The sequence below is a fragment of the Mercurialis annua genome, linkage group LG3 (genome assembly GCF_937616625.2).
Source record: "Mercurialis annua linkage group LG3, ddMerAnnu1.2, whole genome shotgun sequence".
Taxonomy (NCBI): Eukaryota; Viridiplantae; Streptophyta; class Magnoliopsida; order Malpighiales; family Euphorbiaceae; genus Mercurialis; species Mercurialis annua.
Window position 1 is genome coordinate 52,461,289 of NC_065572.1, and position 17,738 is coordinate 52,479,026.

Here is a 17,738-nt window from a genome sequence, read left to right on the forward strand (position 1 = left end):
AGGAATAGAGGCAATCACAGAGAAGATCAGAGCAATAATGGACATGAAACCACCCAGGAATATAAACGAAGTTCAAAAACTCAACGGGCGAATCACTGCGCTTGGAAGATTCATGTCCTGCTCGACGAAAAGATATCTACCGTTCTTCAAAGCCCTAAATGGCACATAAAAATTCGAGTGGAACGAAAATTGCAAAGAAGCGTTTGAGGAGCTGAAGAAGTTTCTAACCTCACCGCCATTACTAAGTCGACCATTGATGGGGGAAACGCTCTACCTATATATCTGCGAAGAAAGAAAACTATAGGAACAGTACTAGTAAGAGAAGAAGATGGAGAATTAAATCCAATTTACTACATCATCCGAGTACTAAAAGGAGCGGAAACCAGATATCCAGAAATTGAGAAAATGGCGCTCGCCCTAGTGACCACAGCGAAAAAGTTGAAGTATTACTTCCAGAGCCACAATGTGGTGATGAGAACCAACCAGCCCCACGAAAGGCAATACAAAGACCCGAGACCTCTACAAAAAAATAAAAGAAGGTCATTGAAGAGATAAACACCAAATACATAGAAGAAATAAAATGCAAAAAGTGTATTGTATATATTCAGTATTTTAAAACAATTCATTACTAGGATTGTCGGATTTTTTTCTTTATTAAAACATAAATTATGAATTTTATTTATTAAGAATTATTTACATTACTTTTTTAAAATTTAACCACTCTTAAACTATATTTAAATTTGATTCCGCACAAATGCACGGGCTTTCGACTAGTTCAGTGATAAATTTAAGGGTAATTGATCCTGATGATCACTGAACTTTTGAGTTTTTTCATTTCAGTCACTAAACTATTTTTCTTTTTTTTTTTATCAGTGAACTTTAATTTTTTTTTGTTCTGGTATTTTTCAGCAAAAAATGCTTAGGTGGCGGCCGGAATAAATTATTTTTTTTAACCTAAAAACTTGCCATATATGCATAATTTGACCTAAAAACTCATTTGTAAAGTGAAATTACATGTGTGATAAAATTTTAAAGTAAAACAAGTAAAATCCAGTTGCCACCTAAGCATTTTTGGCTTGAAATATTAAAATGAAAAAAAAAAGTTTAATGATAATCAGAATGAATTATTTTAAATTTAAGGACTTATCTTTATAGTTGGCTAAGAGAAAAGAAACCGGGTTGACTTTCAAACTGGAGCGAGCGACCACTATCGGGTTACCGGAATACCGGGAGGTTAGTGAAACATGTCATGTTTCGTAAATTCGAAAAACAAAAGTTAAAACGGTTCAAGTTTTTTGCTTCAGAAAAAAAAACGGGTAAAGTTTTTAATTAGGGTTTCAACTTTTAATTTTAATTTTACTCTCTCTCTCTCTCTAAAATCAAAATTAATTATTTCACTCTTTACATTCACTTCTCTCTTTCAAAACCAAATTCCAATTCCACGGGTAATTTTTCATTTCCTTCTTTGTTAATGTATTTAAGTGAACGATCACGCTGTTTATTTCTCTCAATTTAGTCCAATTTATTGTTTTTTTATTCATTTTGTATGCAATTTATTAGTTTCAGTTTTACTAACAGCATTTTAATTTTTGAGTTTGCGCTGGGTTTTAGCTGTTAGAGAGTTAAATTTATTTTCTTTGTATAGAAACTGTCTTGGACTTTTTTGGTTATTTTTGAAACTTACAATTTTTGAATATCCTTTTCAATTTTAAACAATGCCAGTTGACTGAATGGAATTCAGCTGAATTCAATTTTTCATTTATTTTTTAACTGACTAAACTTAATTTGTGTTTTTTTTGTAGCCCTGCATTTTATATATCCAACAGTTGAATTGCTGCCAAAATTGTGTATTTTTGCTTCAGTGGAAAATCAACATGCAAGGTGAGTCGCTTAATCGTCTTTAAAATTTGGTTTTAGAAGGTTGGTTGTTATGGATGTCCATGTCGTTGATGAAGACGAGGGGATGGGTCGCCGTGTGATGGCTTATGATGGGGATGCTGAAACAAATGAAGGTGGAGAATCAAATAATGCAGAGAATTCCTCGGCACATGATGACGATGGGGCAATTGAGCCTCATGTAGGTATGCAGTTTGATACCGAAGATGCTGCTAAAGCTTTCTATGATGAATATGCAAGACGTGTGGGTTTTACCTCCAAAGCGGGTAATACAAGTCGCTCTAGAACTGATGGGACAATCATTGCTCGGGAATTTGTTTGTGGAAGAGAGGGCTTTTTGAAAAGAAGGTCTGCTGATAGTTGTGAGGCAATGCTTAAGATAGAGTTTAGAGGTCAAGATAAATGGCTTGTGACAAAATTCATAAAGGATCATAGTCATTCTATTGTCAGTCCCAGCAAAGTGCATTACCTTCGACCCCGTAGACATTTTGCTGGTGCCACAAAAAGCATCACTGAAACTTACCAAGGAGGTGGAATAGTACCAAGTGGTGTTATGTATGTATCCATGGATGGAAACCGTGCAACTGGAGAAGCAAATCGCGGTCTTAGAAATGCTTCCGTCACAGAATCTAATCGTCCTATCAAGAATGCTACTACATTCAGTTTTTCTGTTAGACCCAATACACAAAGGAGGATATTAGGGAGGGATTGTCAGAATTTATTAGAATATTTCAAGAAAATGCAGGCTGAAAACCCTGGTTTCTTTTATGCTATACAGCTTGATGAAGATAATCGCATGGCCAATGTCTTTTGGGCTGATGCTAGGTCAAGGACAGCATACAGCCATTTTGGGGACGCAGTTACATTGGACACAAACTACAGAATCAATCAGTTCAGAGTGCCATTTGCTCCATTCACAGGAGTTAACCATCATGGTCAAGCAATTTTATTTGGCTGCGCAATACTGCAAGATGATTCTGAGGCTTCCTTTATTTGGCTGTTTAAGACATTTCTTACGGCAATGAATGATCGTCAGCCCATTTCCATAATGACTGAGCAAGATAGAGTCATAAAGAATGCTGTTTCTATGGTGTTTCCAGAAGCCCGTCACTGTATTAGCAAATGGCATGTCTTAAGAGAAGGCCAGGAAAAACTGGCTTATGTTTGCCATGCTCATCCTAATTTCCAGGCAGAATTATACAATTGTATCAACTTAACTGAGACCATTGAGGAGTTTGAAACATCTTGGAGTTCTATCATTGATAAATATGATCTCAAGGGACATGATTGGCTTCGGTCGTTGTATGATTTTCGTGCTCAGTGGGTCCCAGCTTTTTTTCGGGATTCCTTCTTTGCTGTGATATCTCTAAATCAAGGGTTTGATGGTTCTTTTTTTGATGGCTATGTGAATCCACAAACGACATTACCATTTTTCTTTAGACAGTATGAAAGAGCTATAGAGAATTGGTTTGAAAGGGAGTTAGAAGCAGATTTTGATACAATTTGCACCATGCCAGTCCTAAGGACACCGTCCCCAATGGAAAAACAAGCAGCAAACCTTTATACAAAGAAAATCTTTGCAAAATTTCAAGAAGAGTTAGTTGAAACTTTTGTCTATACGGCAAATAGAATTGAGGGTGATGGATCTATCAGCACCTTTAGAGTTGCAAAGTTTGAGGATGATCAGAAGGCATATATGGTTACATTTAACTTTCCAGAAATGAGAGCAGACTGTAGCTGCCAAATGTTTGAGTATTCAGGCGTTCTATGTAAACATGTTTTGACGGTCTTCACAGTGACAAATGTTCTTACATTGCCATCTCATTACATTTTAAAAAGATGGACAAGAAATGCGAAAAATGGTGCTGGACTAGATGAACATGGTGGTGAAATACATGGCCAAGAATCTTTGACATTACGTTACAATAATTTGTGTCGAGAAGCCATCAAATATGCAGAGGAAGGGGCAATAGCTGTGGATACTTATAACGTTGCAATGGCTGCTCTTAGAGAAGGTGGGAAGAAAGTTGCTACTGCAAAGAAAAATGTTGCCAAAGTTCCACCTCCCAGCCCACAGATTGTGGGGGCAGGATATGATGACAGGAAAACCTCTAACCAAGCATCAGATACAACCCCATTGTTATGGCCAAGGCAAGATGAGGTTACACGGCGGTTTAATTTGAATGATGCTGGTGCTTCAGTTCAATCTGTTTCTGACTTGAATCTCCCTCGCATGGCCCCCGTGTCCCTTCAGCGGGATGATGGGCCTCCTGGAAACATGGTACGTGTAGGAAATGTGTGCATCAAATTATTAAATATTATTCTTATATGTAAAGCAAGATGAGTGATTGACTTAACACGCTTATGTGGTCCTCTTGCACAGGCAGTTCTTCCTTGTCTCAAGTCAATGACTTGGGTTATGGAGAATAAGAATTCAACACCAGGGAATAGAGTTGCCGTGATCAACTTAAAGGTATGCATTTACTGATTTGAAACATGACCATGAAATCATGTAGGCTTGTGTTATTAATCTGCACAATTTGGGAAGTGGTTATCATTGGCATTTAATGGGCATTCTTTTCATTAATATCATAAAGTGGGATCTAAATGTGTATCGATCTAATATACACTGGCTGATATGGCCTAGGGAACAGGTGCAGAATTTTTTTTTATTAATTCTTAATTTGATACTTTAGGTTTCTCTTGTAAATATTGATTGCTTAGTTAGGCTACTTTTGGCATGAGAATGAAGAGGCAAAAATACATTTTTACCACCATTACTGCAGGCGCTGAGCTAGACTGTAAAATTTGTGTGGCTAAATTTAAATTAGGCTCTCTTAAGTAGACATAATGGGTCAAGTGAATATATGATAAAAGGTTTTGGGGTCTGGGATGGTGCAAAGAAACTAACACTAAAATTCTAATATTTTTTACAAATCATTAAAAGTTGATAGGTATTGTAGTAATTTTCAAAGTTCTGGCACTGTCTAGTCTAGTTCTCCCCCCTATGTTAATACTGTATATATCATACAACCCAAAGCACTTTAAAGTGTTTTGTCCATTGTACTCTTAAATTGTTGTATCTATAAATTTTCATTTTTAGTCTTGCAAAACATTACCAAATGAATATATAGGTCTAATTTTTGTAACTTTTGTTTCATTCATATATTTCTGTTTAGATAACTGGGGGTTTCTGTCGGCATGCTAGATACATTGTGACCTTATCATGAAATTTATGATTTAGATTTTGTTTTCTTTGCTTCCTAGTGCAACTGTGAGGATGTTTTTAATTTAAAAGTTGCAATCCTTGTTGAACAATGGAAAGTAGTGCTCCAAATATCTGTATAATGTTAATAAAAAATGAGTTTGTTTGGAGTACTCTCTCCCTACATTAGTTAGTCACCAGTTTGTCCCATTCTCTCCTTGTGTAGGTGGCATTTGATCTAGGAAACACTGCTCATACATTTATTTTTGTTTTAACTGTCGCAGTTGCAAGATTATATAAAGACTCCTGCAACGGAAATGGAGGTTAAGTTTCAACTGTCAAGAGTAACACTAGAGCCCATGTTAAGGTCTATGGCTTATATTAGTGAACAGCTGTCTACTCCAGCTAACAGGGTCGCCGTCATCAATTTGAAGGTATGTCATTCCGAATATTATATATTTGTTTCACAAAAAAATGATGCAGACAAGAAAGAAGCTAAGAGAAAGAAACTTTCAAGAATTTAGGAAATTGAGAATTTTTGTCTAGCATTTACAATTTTAACACCCAAAGGGTATTTCTTGTAATTTCATCTTTGTTGGAATAATATTTTAGGAGTCCTTTATTTTATTTAATGTCTTGTTTGGAAGTCTTAATTGGTTTGGAAGTCTTCTTGTTAGTATTAATTTAGTTTTCCTAGTTTAGGATCACTAATTCTAGTAGTATTAGGGTTTCTTTGAATTTATAAATACTTAGTCTTGTATTGTTTTATTTTCATGGAGAGAGACTTAATAAAAATTTCAACTTTTATGCTACCCTGAGGTGTGTTGATTTAATTTATGCACAATTGTTGGTGCTTTTTTCTTGGACCCCCTTTTAGGTGTGATTGCTTAAACCCTTCTAAGTGGTGCATGCTGTACTAATTTCTCGCTTTTTACATCACCCCTTATGTGGCTGTGCTAATTTTTAGTTGAGGGTCAGAGTGGGTTTCTTGTTATCTTCGATTTTGTTTTTCTTACTAATTGTCAAGTTATTATTATTGGTGAATTTATTTTTTTACCCGTTGGTTTCAGCTTCAAGATACAGAAACAACTTCTGGAGAGTCAGAGGTTAAATTTCAGGTTTCTAGGGATACATTAGGAGCCATGTTGAGATCAATGGCCTATATACGGGAGCAGCTTTCAAATGCTGTACGCATTCTCTCTACTCCTGATCAGTTTCTTTTTATTGCTTCATATGCTAAAATAATCGAATTAAATTTGATTATGCCTCTAAATTTGTATTTTGATTTTCAGTATGATGTAGAGAGTAGATGCATTCCTGCACAATATCAACGTATCTAAAAATGCTACAATAGAAATCTATGAAAATGTCATTTTTGAATTCAAATAGAAGACAAACAACATTTAGTGAACATTAGATATTGGTGGGGTATATATGTCCATTGAAAATATCTGAATACTACCCTATTTTAATGCTTGAATTCAATGGAAAAACCGACCACTATTCTGCAAATAGGAGCATAAAAAATGACAGAGACTTATAGTTGATCTCGCTCTCCATCCCAGACTATTGATCCCATACACCATCACAAAATAATTCCAACTAGTTAAAAAACTCTCCACATTTTTAATCTTTTCATATCTGACCAAGAAGTATACTAAAGCTATAGTTTCTATGGCAAGATTGATTGTGGAACTTTAATTGGTTTTATAAACATCAGAATGAGTCGATCCACTGTTTTCACTGTTCTTCAAAGACCATAACCAATTGGTGTCGATCTCCTAAATTTTATGTGACAGCCAATATTTGCGCCTTATCAAATCTCAAAACAAAATAAACATGCTCTTAAGTTCAGCTTCTTCCGAAACTCTACTTTAAGAGTGAATATGCTTTCTCATCATAATACTTAAATATCACAAATGAGAATTATGGAGTAGCCTGTTCTGATGAGGATATTCAAAATTTGAGTTTGCTGTCCACCAAGATATGCAAAAGATTATCACTTTTATGTTGAGCGACTGTGATGGCTATCCCCTTGTCTGTAGCCCATTGTCCATTAGGCTTCAAATGAAACCAAAAGATAAGAAAAAAGAACACTTAACGTAAATGTGTATATATTTTGGTCCTCAAGTTGACCTTTGATGTTTTCGTCCTCTCTTCCTATAAATTCTGCTGCGCCCAGTGATCTGATTTTCATGGCGCCAACAAATGTGGGCTGTGGAGCACTAGTTAGTTCTCCAGATGATAATTGTTTTTTGTTCCAATGTGTTGTTGGTTCTTTATAATCCCTTTACTGTCATCTAATTTGATATCTATTATTAAGCACATAAAAAGTTAGATTTCAATTTGGTAATGTAACTTTTGAGCTAGATCCTAAAGCTGCCAGTTGATGTAAGACGATGGATTCCTTGTAATTCTGATTTTAATTAGACTTATGAAATTTCTGATCATTGGAAAAATTGTATGTGCAGGCTGAGCCACAGGCAGAACCTCAATCAAAGAAGCAGCGGAAGTGAAAAACTGCAATTGTTGCCATTTAATTTTCTGATGTGCAATGGACTTCACATTCATGGATTGCAAAGGTGTGTTAAGTCATCCCTTACAATGATATGAGAAAAGGGAATCCCCAACCCAATAATTCCCTCTCGCATCTTTGTTCATTTCATGCGTCGCCATCTTCTTTCTCTCCCCAACCAAACACTACCTATCCCATAACCCTGTTTAAGCTTGTCGTGTAACATATTTGTACATGTAGTTTGGCGAATTCGAAATCAAAGGCATCATAGAATTCCATATGAGTTTTCATCAATATAATTTGCCTCATCAATCGTGTTTATCCTTCCCATTCTCCTCCAATATGGCCAGCCTGCATGTTTGGGTGTTGTCATTCTTAAACCATCAGATATGTAATTTGATCAATTCCAAAGGCTTCCTCATTGGGAAGTTAAAAAGAAGTGGGACAGATTTTCTTGTGCAATGGAAACTGTCTGTCTGGTATGTTCAATTTGTTTATTATAGAGCATATTGTTTAAAATTGTAGGCCATATGTATTCTCATTGGGAATGCCTTTGCTGTACAGGCTTTTTTTTAAGTTCATCAGCTATAAGTTTGATCCTTTTGTGTTTATTTTATTTTATTTATATCTTGAGAAGAAATATATATTTTCTTTCGAGATTCGATGAATGTGGAAAGTGTCAATGGTACTACGGTGGAATGGGAGATATCACAAGTGTCATGATTCTTCAAAATTCATATTTTTGCCTCCTTTTTCCGATTGCAACAGAAATTCTTAATGTTGCCAGTTTAATCCTAATAGGGTGATTCTGTTGCAACTGTTTGTCACATTACAAAATTGATTGAATTGTAAATGCATGGACTAACCCGAGGATCCAGAGGCTGGGATTTTTGAAATAGTGACAGCAGTGGTGGTTGTTATTGCTATGAAGGTAAATGCTCCGATGGTGATGATCTTGATGTTCAGCAGTAGATAAATGAAGTTAGAAAAGAAAAGTCTAAACCCATCTTAAGGTCCTTTAAATATACATGTTTTGATAAATTAGTTTTTACACTTTAATTTTGTTTAAAGTACTTTATAATTCCTTTTGCTTTTAAGTAGTTAAATCGCTCCATTTTCTATCTAAAAGTGTAACAATTGTTTGGACGACTTTTAAGAGTATTTAAACAGTCGTTGCTAAATAGCCAACTTCTGGGTCTATTTGATATACATTTTGTTTGAGAATTAATTTTTGGGTTAATTACATATAAAATCACCACCTTTACACGAATTTTCAAAACTAACACGACCTTTAAAACGTGCCAATTCAGGGCATCACCTTTCATTTTATTTCAAAAACAACATGGGCACGTTTTTGATAAAATTTTGCTGACTTGGACGCCCAATGGAAGTGACATGTATCATGCCACGTCAGCAAAAATGTCATTAAAAATATGTTCATGTTGTTTTTGAAAAAAAATGAAAGGTGGTGCCCTGAATTGCCACGTTTTAAAGGTCATGTTATTTTTGCAATTTCGTGTAAAGGTAGTGATTTTATATGTAATTAACCCTTAATTTTTTGTGTCAAGCTGAGGGGTTGAATTGATCCTTTATTCATAATATAAATATAAATTTAAAAATAAATTATAATTATAATTATAATGAAACTAAACATAAAAAGAACTCAAAATAAATGTTAGGAATCAATCATGCAATTAACCATGAAAAACGTAGTTAAAACTAGTATATTTTAACCATTTCAACAGTTTAAATTGAAGTGAAAAAAATACAGAAATAACCTCGTATTTTTCTAGCTAAAATATGCGTGCGGATCCTTGTATTGTAAAAAAATTTATGACTCTTCTGATAGTTTTATAATGGCAAAAGGCTCACTTCGTTTTTTAAGGTCAAACTAAAAAATTTAATAAGACCCTAAAGTCGAAGTCTACTCAATTACCACCCTGAGTTTGTCCAAAGTGGTTCACATTACACCGAAACCTTGACTCCGTTAGTTTTTCTGTCTAATGTTGATGTGACATATTTAAAAAAAGTTCAAAAACGTTCTTAATGTTTAATATACTTACCAATTTAAGCAATAAGAAGTAAAATTTTACTGAGCCACTTTTTCCTGGCAGAAATGATTAGTTTAACGGGCAATTGAACAAAAAGTCTTGCATGATTGGCAAGTGGTAGTCTTGTGCTTTGCGACAAGTCCTTTTACTCTCTCTCTCCTCCTTTTTACTGACTCTGTATTGCCATCAGTGTTGTCTTCTGTGGCTGTCTTTTGTTGTCAGTGAGTTTTAGTGGGTGTGAGGTTGTTCGGTTGGCAAAACGCTATTGGGGCTTTTTCTCCCAATCGTTTTTTAGGGTTTCCATGCACGTTGAGATTGTGTATAAAGGGGCTAGGGTTTTTTCTTTTGTTGATCACTCTCATTCAAAACCTATTTTCTTTTAATGGCTGAAACTCATCTCCCAATGGCTCTGGAAGATCGTTTGGCTGTGCTGGAGGAGGAGGAAGGAGGGTTAGACTTTTCCGGTGGGGTGGAAGGAAAAGGGGTGGAGCGGTTGAAGTGGTGCTTAATAGGTCGATTCCTGACTGAGAAGGCAGTGAACTGCACGGCAATGATGAATGTTCTGCCGCCTATTTGGAAACCTGTAATGGGGGTCCGAATAACTGAAATTTCTCCAAATCTTTTTATGTTTCAGTTTTATCATGAGTTGGACATGCGAAGGGTGATTGATGATGGTCCGTGGACCTTTGAATTCCACTTATTTCTGTGTAGAGAGCTGAAACTGGGTGAACTGCCAAGTGAAGTTGAGGTGTGGGAGGCTGAGCTCTGGGTTCACATCCTAGACATCCCGCTAGGGTTTGCATCGAAGCAGTTTGGAGTGGACGTAGGAAATTTCCTGGGAGCTTTTATTAGCCATGACACTAGGCTATCTGCTCAGGTGGGAGGAAGTTCAATGAGGATCAGGGTCCGTATTGATGTGAGGAATGCACTGAAGAGAAGAATGAAAATGAAGCAAAGTGAGAACGTTTGGAACTGGGTTAATTTCCAGTACGAGAGAATTCCGATGTTCTGTTTCTATTGTGGAGTGAGGGGTCATTCGGAAAAATTCTGTGCAAAGTATTTTGCTAATCCTATTCCGAAAGAATTGTTACCGTACGATTCGTCTCTGAGGTTTAATCCAAAAAAGATGCCGGCCATTACTTCCGGCAAGTGGCTGCGGTCAACTAGCCCTGTTAGGGCTGCTAACGAAGAAGAAGGTGGTGATATGGAAAGTATCAATGGTAGATTGGCAACAAATCTGCAGATTTCAAATTCGAAAAAAGTCTTTGAATTCGAAAATGGAAGGAAGAATGATAAGGGGAAATCTGAAGGAGTGAAATGGGATATGGTAGTTGGGGATCACAGCAAATCTATAAGATACGCTATACCCTATGATCCGAATTTCTCTCTTAATGAGGAGGGTGCTGAGGTGGCAGTGGACCCGAAAAGAAAACGTACCAGTGCAGGAGATAATATGGGAGTGTTGGGTATTGGGCCAAATTTTCAGTCTGTGGACATGATTATTGATCCAAATTGTACTAGTCCGGCGGGCCTTGATGTTCAGGCCTGCCAGAAGAAATGAATTGTTTAGCTTGGAACTGTCGTGGTCTGGCCAATCCACGTGCGATACGGTTCCTTCGTAATATGGTCAATAATAATAAACCTTCGTTTTTGTTTTTGTGCGAGACTTTTATTACTTCCGTTCGTTTACATGCTTTAAAATCCGCGTTGGGTTTTGATAGTTTATGTTGTGTTGATAGTATTGATAGAAAGGGTGGATTAGCTTTGCTGTGGAAAAATACGTATACTGTCGATGTTCTTAGTAAATGCTATAATTTCATTGATGTGGAGGTTTCGGATGTTGAGAGTAGGAGTTGGCGTCTGACGGGCTTTTATGGCATTCCAGATAGGTCCAAGAGACGTGATTCTTGGGAAATGCTGGTGAACTTGAGTTTGGTTAGCAACAAACCGTGGTGTATTATTGGCAACTTCAACGATATCCTTGACCTGGGTGAGAAAAAAGGCGGAGCCGTTCACCCGGCTTGGTTAATTGATGGGTTTCGGAAGGCTGTTGTGGAGAGCGAGCTGATGGACTTAGGAGCTACTGGCTATAAATTTACCTGGTATCGTGGGCGTAATCCGGCGACGAGAGTGGAAGAGCGATTAGATAGAGCTTTATGTAATTGTGGATGGAATGAGATGTTCCCAGATTCTGTGGTTCATAATACTGAGGTCTCAACGTCGGACCATCTTCCTATTTTGCTCACTACCTTTAGACATCATGTGGAGAAGCAAAGCCACAGGTTTCGCTTCAATAATAATTGGGTGATAAAGAAGGATAGTGCACAAGTAGTTCGTGAAGGTTGGAGTATGAATTCGAATGCTTCTATTATGGAAAAGCTGGTCTCAGTCAGAGATGGTCTGAAGGCGTGGAGTGGTACTAAGGGGCCTAATTTTAAAAAACGCATCGAAAGGTGTAGGAGGTTGATGGTGAATTCTCAATTTCGTTCAGACACTGCTGGCCTGGATAGTTATAACAGCTCTTCTATGGAGTATCATTCTTTGTTGCTAGAAGAAGAGAGGTACTGGAAACAGAGGTCGAAATGTCACTGGCTTGGTGAAGGTGATTCCAACACTCGGTTCTTCCATAATGCGGCCTCCTCAAGACAAAGAACGAACAAGATTGTGAGATTACGTGATGAACAGGGTCAGTGGCAACATTCAAGGATGGAGATTAATAAGATAGCAATTCGGTATTTTTCCGACCTTTTTGCAGATAATGGCTCGGCAGCTAGGGAGTTTATAGACTTTGAACCTAGGCTAGGGGCTGATCAGAATGACAGTTTATGTTGCCCGGTGTCATATAGTGAAGTGCGCATAGCTGTTTTTAGCATGCATAACGACAAATCTCCGGGGCCTGATGGGTTTAATCCTGCATTTTACAAGACTTATTGGGATGTGGTGGGTAATGATGTGGTAGCAGCATGCCAGGATTTTTTCAGTAGTGGTCGGTTGAAAGATGGTCTGAATAACACGGCAATTGCTCTGATTCCAAAGAAAACGCAGCCTGAATGCATGTCTGACTTGAGACCCATTTCTCTGTGTAACGTTTTGTATAAGATCTTTGCAAAAGTTTTGGCTAATAGAATGAAGAAGTTGATGCCCCTTATCATTTCCGAGAACCAAAGCGCGTTCGTGGAAAATAGGCTTATTACTGATAATTTCTTGATAGCTTATGAGATAGGTCACTTTTTGAAGCGGAAGAGGAGTGGGAAGACTGGTTTGGCAGCCCTAAAGATTGATATGAGTAAGGCTTATGACCGAATCCGATGGAATTTTGTTGAGAAAATGATGTTGTGTCTTGGGTTCAATTCTCGGTTCGTGGGGTTGATAATGGAGTGCATTACTTCGGTTAAGTACTCTAGCATTGGAGAGTGGTCGGACATGGATCCCATTTGTCCGAGTCGAGGCCTGAGGCAAGGTGATCCTCTTTCGCCTTATCTATTCATTATTTGTGCCGAAGGTCTTAGTTTTTTACTTGCCCAGAAAGAAGCTTCAGGAGATCTGCATGGGGTAAAGGTTTGTCGTGGTGCTCCGGCAATTAGCCACCTATTTTTTGCAGATGATTGTTTTTTGTTTTTTAAAGCTACGGTGGATGAGATGATGACTGTTAAGGCTGTACTAGATCAGTATGAATCGGTTTCGGGCCAGAGAGTAAACTTTCAGAAATCGAGCATTCAATTTAGTGGTAATGTGAACGATGAAGTTAAAGGAGCTGTTTGTGCGATTATGCAAGTGTCCAATCCTGTTGACAGTGGCAATTATCTAGGCTTGCCGGCTTTGGTAGGAAAGAATAAATACCAGATTTTTGGCTTTATAAAAGATCGGGTTTGGAGTAAGATCAAGAGTTGGAAGTCTAAATTTTTATCTCGGGGGGGTAAAGAAATCTTGATTAAGACTGTTGCGCAGGCAATGCCAAATTACGTGATGAATGTGTTTCTAATCCCTCAGAGGCTTTGTGATGAATTAGAAAGAATGATGAATTCGTTCTGGTGGGGTAGAGACCAAGAAACAAAGAAAGGCATAAATTGGGCGAGATGGGAGAAATTATGCATTCCGAAGACGTATGGTGGTATGGGGTTTAAGAGAGTGCGGGAGTTTAATGTTGCAATGCTTGCTCGACAAGCTTGGAGACTCATTAGTTTGGAGAATAATCTTATGGTGCGGGTGTTCAAAGCAAAATATTTTCCGAACTCGTCGTTCCTTGACGCCAACTTAGGCGCTAATCCTAGCTTTGTTTGGCGAAGCATCTTTGAAGCCCAAAAAGGGATGAAGTTAGGAGCTCGGTTGCGGATTGGAAACGGGAAGAAAGCAAATGTTTTCTCTTCTCCTTGGTTGTTGGATAAGGATAATGGTTTTATCAATGCCCCTACACAGCCAAATTTAGAGAACGCGACAGTGGATCAACTTCTTGAGGTGGACGGCATGAACTGGGATATTGGGCTGTTGAATGGTATTTTTGAGCCAGATGATGTATCGCGGATTCTTAATGTTCCTGTCAGCCATCAGAATGTGGAGGATAAGTGGTGGTGGATCCTAGAGCCGCGGGGTAAGTTTTCTGTTAGAAGCTTCTACAGAGGAATTTGTGGTGAAGTCGGGGGTCCCTATTCAGGTGTGTGGGGTAAAATATGGAATATTAAGGCTCCTCTTCATATTCGGAATTTTTTGTGGAGGGCTTACTCGGGTTATCTCCCAACTATTGATGCTTTGGCTTCCCGTATGGTATTTGTTAATGCGACGTGCATGGTCTGTTGCTGCATGCAGGAATCGTTGTCCCATGTTTTTTATGAGTGCCCAACGGCGGTTGATAGTTGGAAGTTGGCACAGTTGCCTGTTTCGTCGAGAAGTCATGTGGATTTCCAGGCCTGGTGTGAAAACTGGCTCCTTAAGCTCAGTTCAGCAGAGGTAGCTCTTGCTGCTTTTGTTTGTTGGAATATATGGTTGAATAGAAACAGTGCGGTATGGAAGAAGGTGAAGGTCTCTGCTTCGTCGATTGTTATGACAGCGGGTTCTCAGCTCGCCTCCTGGCAAGCTGCCAACGTTAAGATAGGGGAGCTTCAGATGGCGGAAGTAGGTAGAGGAGAGGGAGGCGTTAATTGGCTGCCACCTGAAAATGGGTGGTTGAAAATTAATGTTGATGCAGCGGTTTTCTCCGGTAAGCAAGAGATTGGGGTGGGCATTGTGGTGAGGGACTGGACTGGTAAGCTTGTTCAAGCTCGGCAAATTAATTTGCATGGTTCTTTTGCTGCTCGTCAAGCGGAAATTATGGGGATCAGAGAGGCGTTGAGTTGGCTCAAGGGTTTGGATCGGATTGTTATCGAGTCAGACGCGATGGATGTTGTTCTGGAGCTTCGCAATCCTGAGCTCGTAGATTCGGATTTGTTGATTGTTGATTGTTTGGACTTAGCTAGGCAGTTTCATAATGTTAGTTTTACTTTCGTGAGGCGATCTGCGAATCAGGCTGCGCATTTGTTAGCGCAAAACGCCCGGTACTTGTCAGGTCATCAGGAGTGGTACAGCCATTTCCCTGAATTTCTCGCAACTGTAACTGCCTATGATTTGATTTAATGAAATCATTTTCCCATCAAAAAAAAAAATATACTTACCAATTTTATATTTATAACTTTTTGTTACCATTTTAACCATCTTTTTTATTTAAATATCAATAATTAAAAAATATTTAAAATTAAAATGTTTATTAAAATAATCGAAACTCAATTAAGCACTTTGAAACCTAATTAAACACTTTAAAATCCAATTAAACAAATTGAAACTCAATTAAGTCAACCAAAATTAAATTTAGTTCTAACTAATTCAACTAAAATTAAAATTAAATATTCTTCAATCATCGCTGATTTTTTTTCAGAATCTACTTCTAAATTTAATTAAAAAAATTAATTTTTTTTACATCAAAGAAGACGACCCGTTCGTCTTCTCCAAAGAACAGACCCAACTGTTCTTCACCGGTGTGAAGAGCAGGCCCGTTGGTCTGTTCTTCTCAGGTGAAGAACAGATCTACGGTGAAGAACAGACTCACGGGTCTATTTTTCAGAGAAAATCGGCAGTGATTTAAGAATATTTAATTTAAATTGATTTAATTAGCTTTAATTTGATTTTTTATTGGTTTAATTAAATTTCGATTGGTTTAATTGAATTTTGATTAGTTTAATTGAATTTCAAAGTGTTTAGTTTTAAATATTATCTAATTTGATCTAATTTGAATTTGCTTAATTGGATTTCAAAGTGTTTAATTAGTTTCCGAAGTGTTTAATTAGTTTTCGAAGTGTTTAATTGACTATCGATTATAATAATGAATATTTTAATTTTAAATACTATTTAACTATTGACATTTAAATGAAGAAAAGGGTGGAAATGGTTAAAAAAATTATAAAATATAAATTGATAAGTATTTTAAACACTAAGAACGTTTTTGAACTTTTTTTATATGTGCCTTAAATGAAAAAAATATACAGTGTCAGCATTTGGTGTTGTGTGAACTATTTTGCACAATTTCAGGGTGATAATTGAGCTAATTTGGACAATTTTAGAGTGGTAATTGAGCAAATTTCGACTTCAGAGTTTTATTAATTTTTTTAATCTAATATTAGGAGTTAAAGTGAGTCTTTTGTCTTTTATAATTATTTTATTAAACCTCGTAGTTTTGAAATACGACTTTTTTTATATGGTCAAGAAGTAAGCCTTTTCATTTTTCTAATATTTTTGAAGAAAATAAAAATATTTATAAAATTTAATCAAAATTTAAAAGTCATACTCCAGCATATTTATAAAAAAAAATATTTCAACTGATATTAAACGGTTTTTTGACAAATATTTTTTAAAAACATTTTATAAAAGAGTTTCAAACAATTTGTAAATACAGTTCTACAACAGTTTTTAAAAGAGTTCCAAACAACCTCTAAAAATACAATTTGCGACCTTTTTTAAAAAATTGTTTCAAACAATTTTTAAAACACACTTTGACAATCGTTTTTAATAGATAGTCTATAAAAGGGTTTAAAACGGTTTGTAAAATATAATTTTACAACTGTTTTTACAAAAGCAGTTTATAAAAGGATTATAAAAAATTCCCAAAAATACAATTTGCAACCTTTATCTAAAAACAATTGCAGATAGTTAAAAAAAATAATTTCAAACATTTTTCAAATAATTCAAACAGTTTAAAATGGTTTTTAAAAAACAGGTTGAAATAATCTCAAAAAAAATATTAAATTAGTTTCTAACAACTTATAAACAATATTTTTCAATAGTTATAAAATTGTTTCTAAATTAGTTGCTAAATAACACATTGGCAGCCATTTTTTACATACAATTTTACAACCATTTTTAAAAATAGTTTATAAAAGAGTCTCAAACAGATTTTAAAAACATAATTTGCAACTTTTATCTAAAAACAATTTCACACAGTTTTCAAAATTTTCAAACGGTTTCTAAAAACAGTTTCAAAATATTTAAAAAAATAGTTGCAAACGGTTTTTAAAATTAATTTCAAAAATATATATAAACCATGTTAAAATATCATTCGTGAAAAAAATGACAACTTTATCAAAAACAAAAAATCAAAAATTGTAAAAAAAACGTCAATATTTTTAAAAACAATGTCAAAACAATATACTAAACAATTATCAACGAAAAAAAGGTGAATTTGTTGATTTTTTTTAAACAAAAAACACTATGACCAAAATCGTCAATAATAATTGACCATTAACATATAAAACTAGAAAACGAAAGACGAAGACCAAAAATAAGAGAATTTGGTAGTGGCAATGACCGAAAATTTTGTTGTTTCAATTGCTTTAAAACAAATGCGATCGGATTTTCATCAGCAATTTGTTCTCATATATTTTAGGGCTTTTTTCATAAACAACCAACATTTATGATATTATTACTTTTATACGGACACATGTTTTCATTATCAAAACTACCATACACGCATCAAATTATTACTTTTATACGGGCATATATATACTCTTCCTCTCAAAGCAACTCCTATAAATAAAATTATTTTCTCTCC

At 36.0% G+C, this 17,738-nt stretch overlaps 1 protein-coding gene across 4 annotated transcripts; it reads left to right on the top strand.

Moving 5' to 3' along the window:
- Window positions 1–1,158: 1,158 nt before the first annotated feature.
- On the top strand, window positions 1,159–8,216 carry LOC126673817 (protein FAR1-RELATED SEQUENCE 3). Of its 4 annotated transcripts, XM_050368120.2 has the most exons (7): window positions 1,323–1,445; window positions 1,803–1,881; window positions 1,956–4,177; window positions 4,280–4,369; window positions 5,386–5,535; window positions 6,172–6,288; window positions 7,573–8,216. In XM_050368120.2, exons 2-7 carry the CDS (start codon window positions 1,875–1,877, stop codon window positions 7,615–7,617), a joined length of 2,631 nt encoding a protein of 876 aa, XP_050224077.1. In that variant the 5' UTR covers window positions 1,323–1,445; window positions 1,803–1,874; the 3' UTR covers window positions 7,618–8,216. The 4 variants fall into 4 exon arrangements, with proteins under 4 accessions (XP_050224075.1, XP_050224076.1, XP_050224077.1 ...); XM_050368118.2 differs by lacking the exon at window positions 1,323–1,445 and adding an exon at window positions 1,159–1,233 and having other exon boundaries at window positions 1,803–4,177; XM_050368119.2 differs by lacking the exon at window positions 1,323–1,445 and adding an exon at window positions 1,248–1,316 and having other exon boundaries at window positions 1,803–4,177.
- Window positions 8,217–17,738: the final 9,522 nt, after the last annotated feature.

Coding starts and splice junctions, on each gene's coding strand:
- LOC126673817 (XM_050368118.2), top strand. CDS start 1,931: ATGGATGTCCATGTCGTTGATGAAGACGAGGGGATGGGTCGCCGTGTG. Junction 4,178..4,279: donor ATGGGCCTCCTGGAAACATG/GTACGTGTAGGA, acceptor CCTCTTGCACAG/GCAGTTCTTCCTTGTCTCAA. Junction 4,370..5,385: donor TTGCCGTGATCAACTTAAAG/GTATGCATTTAC, acceptor TAACTGTCGCAG/TTGCAAGATTATATAAAGAC.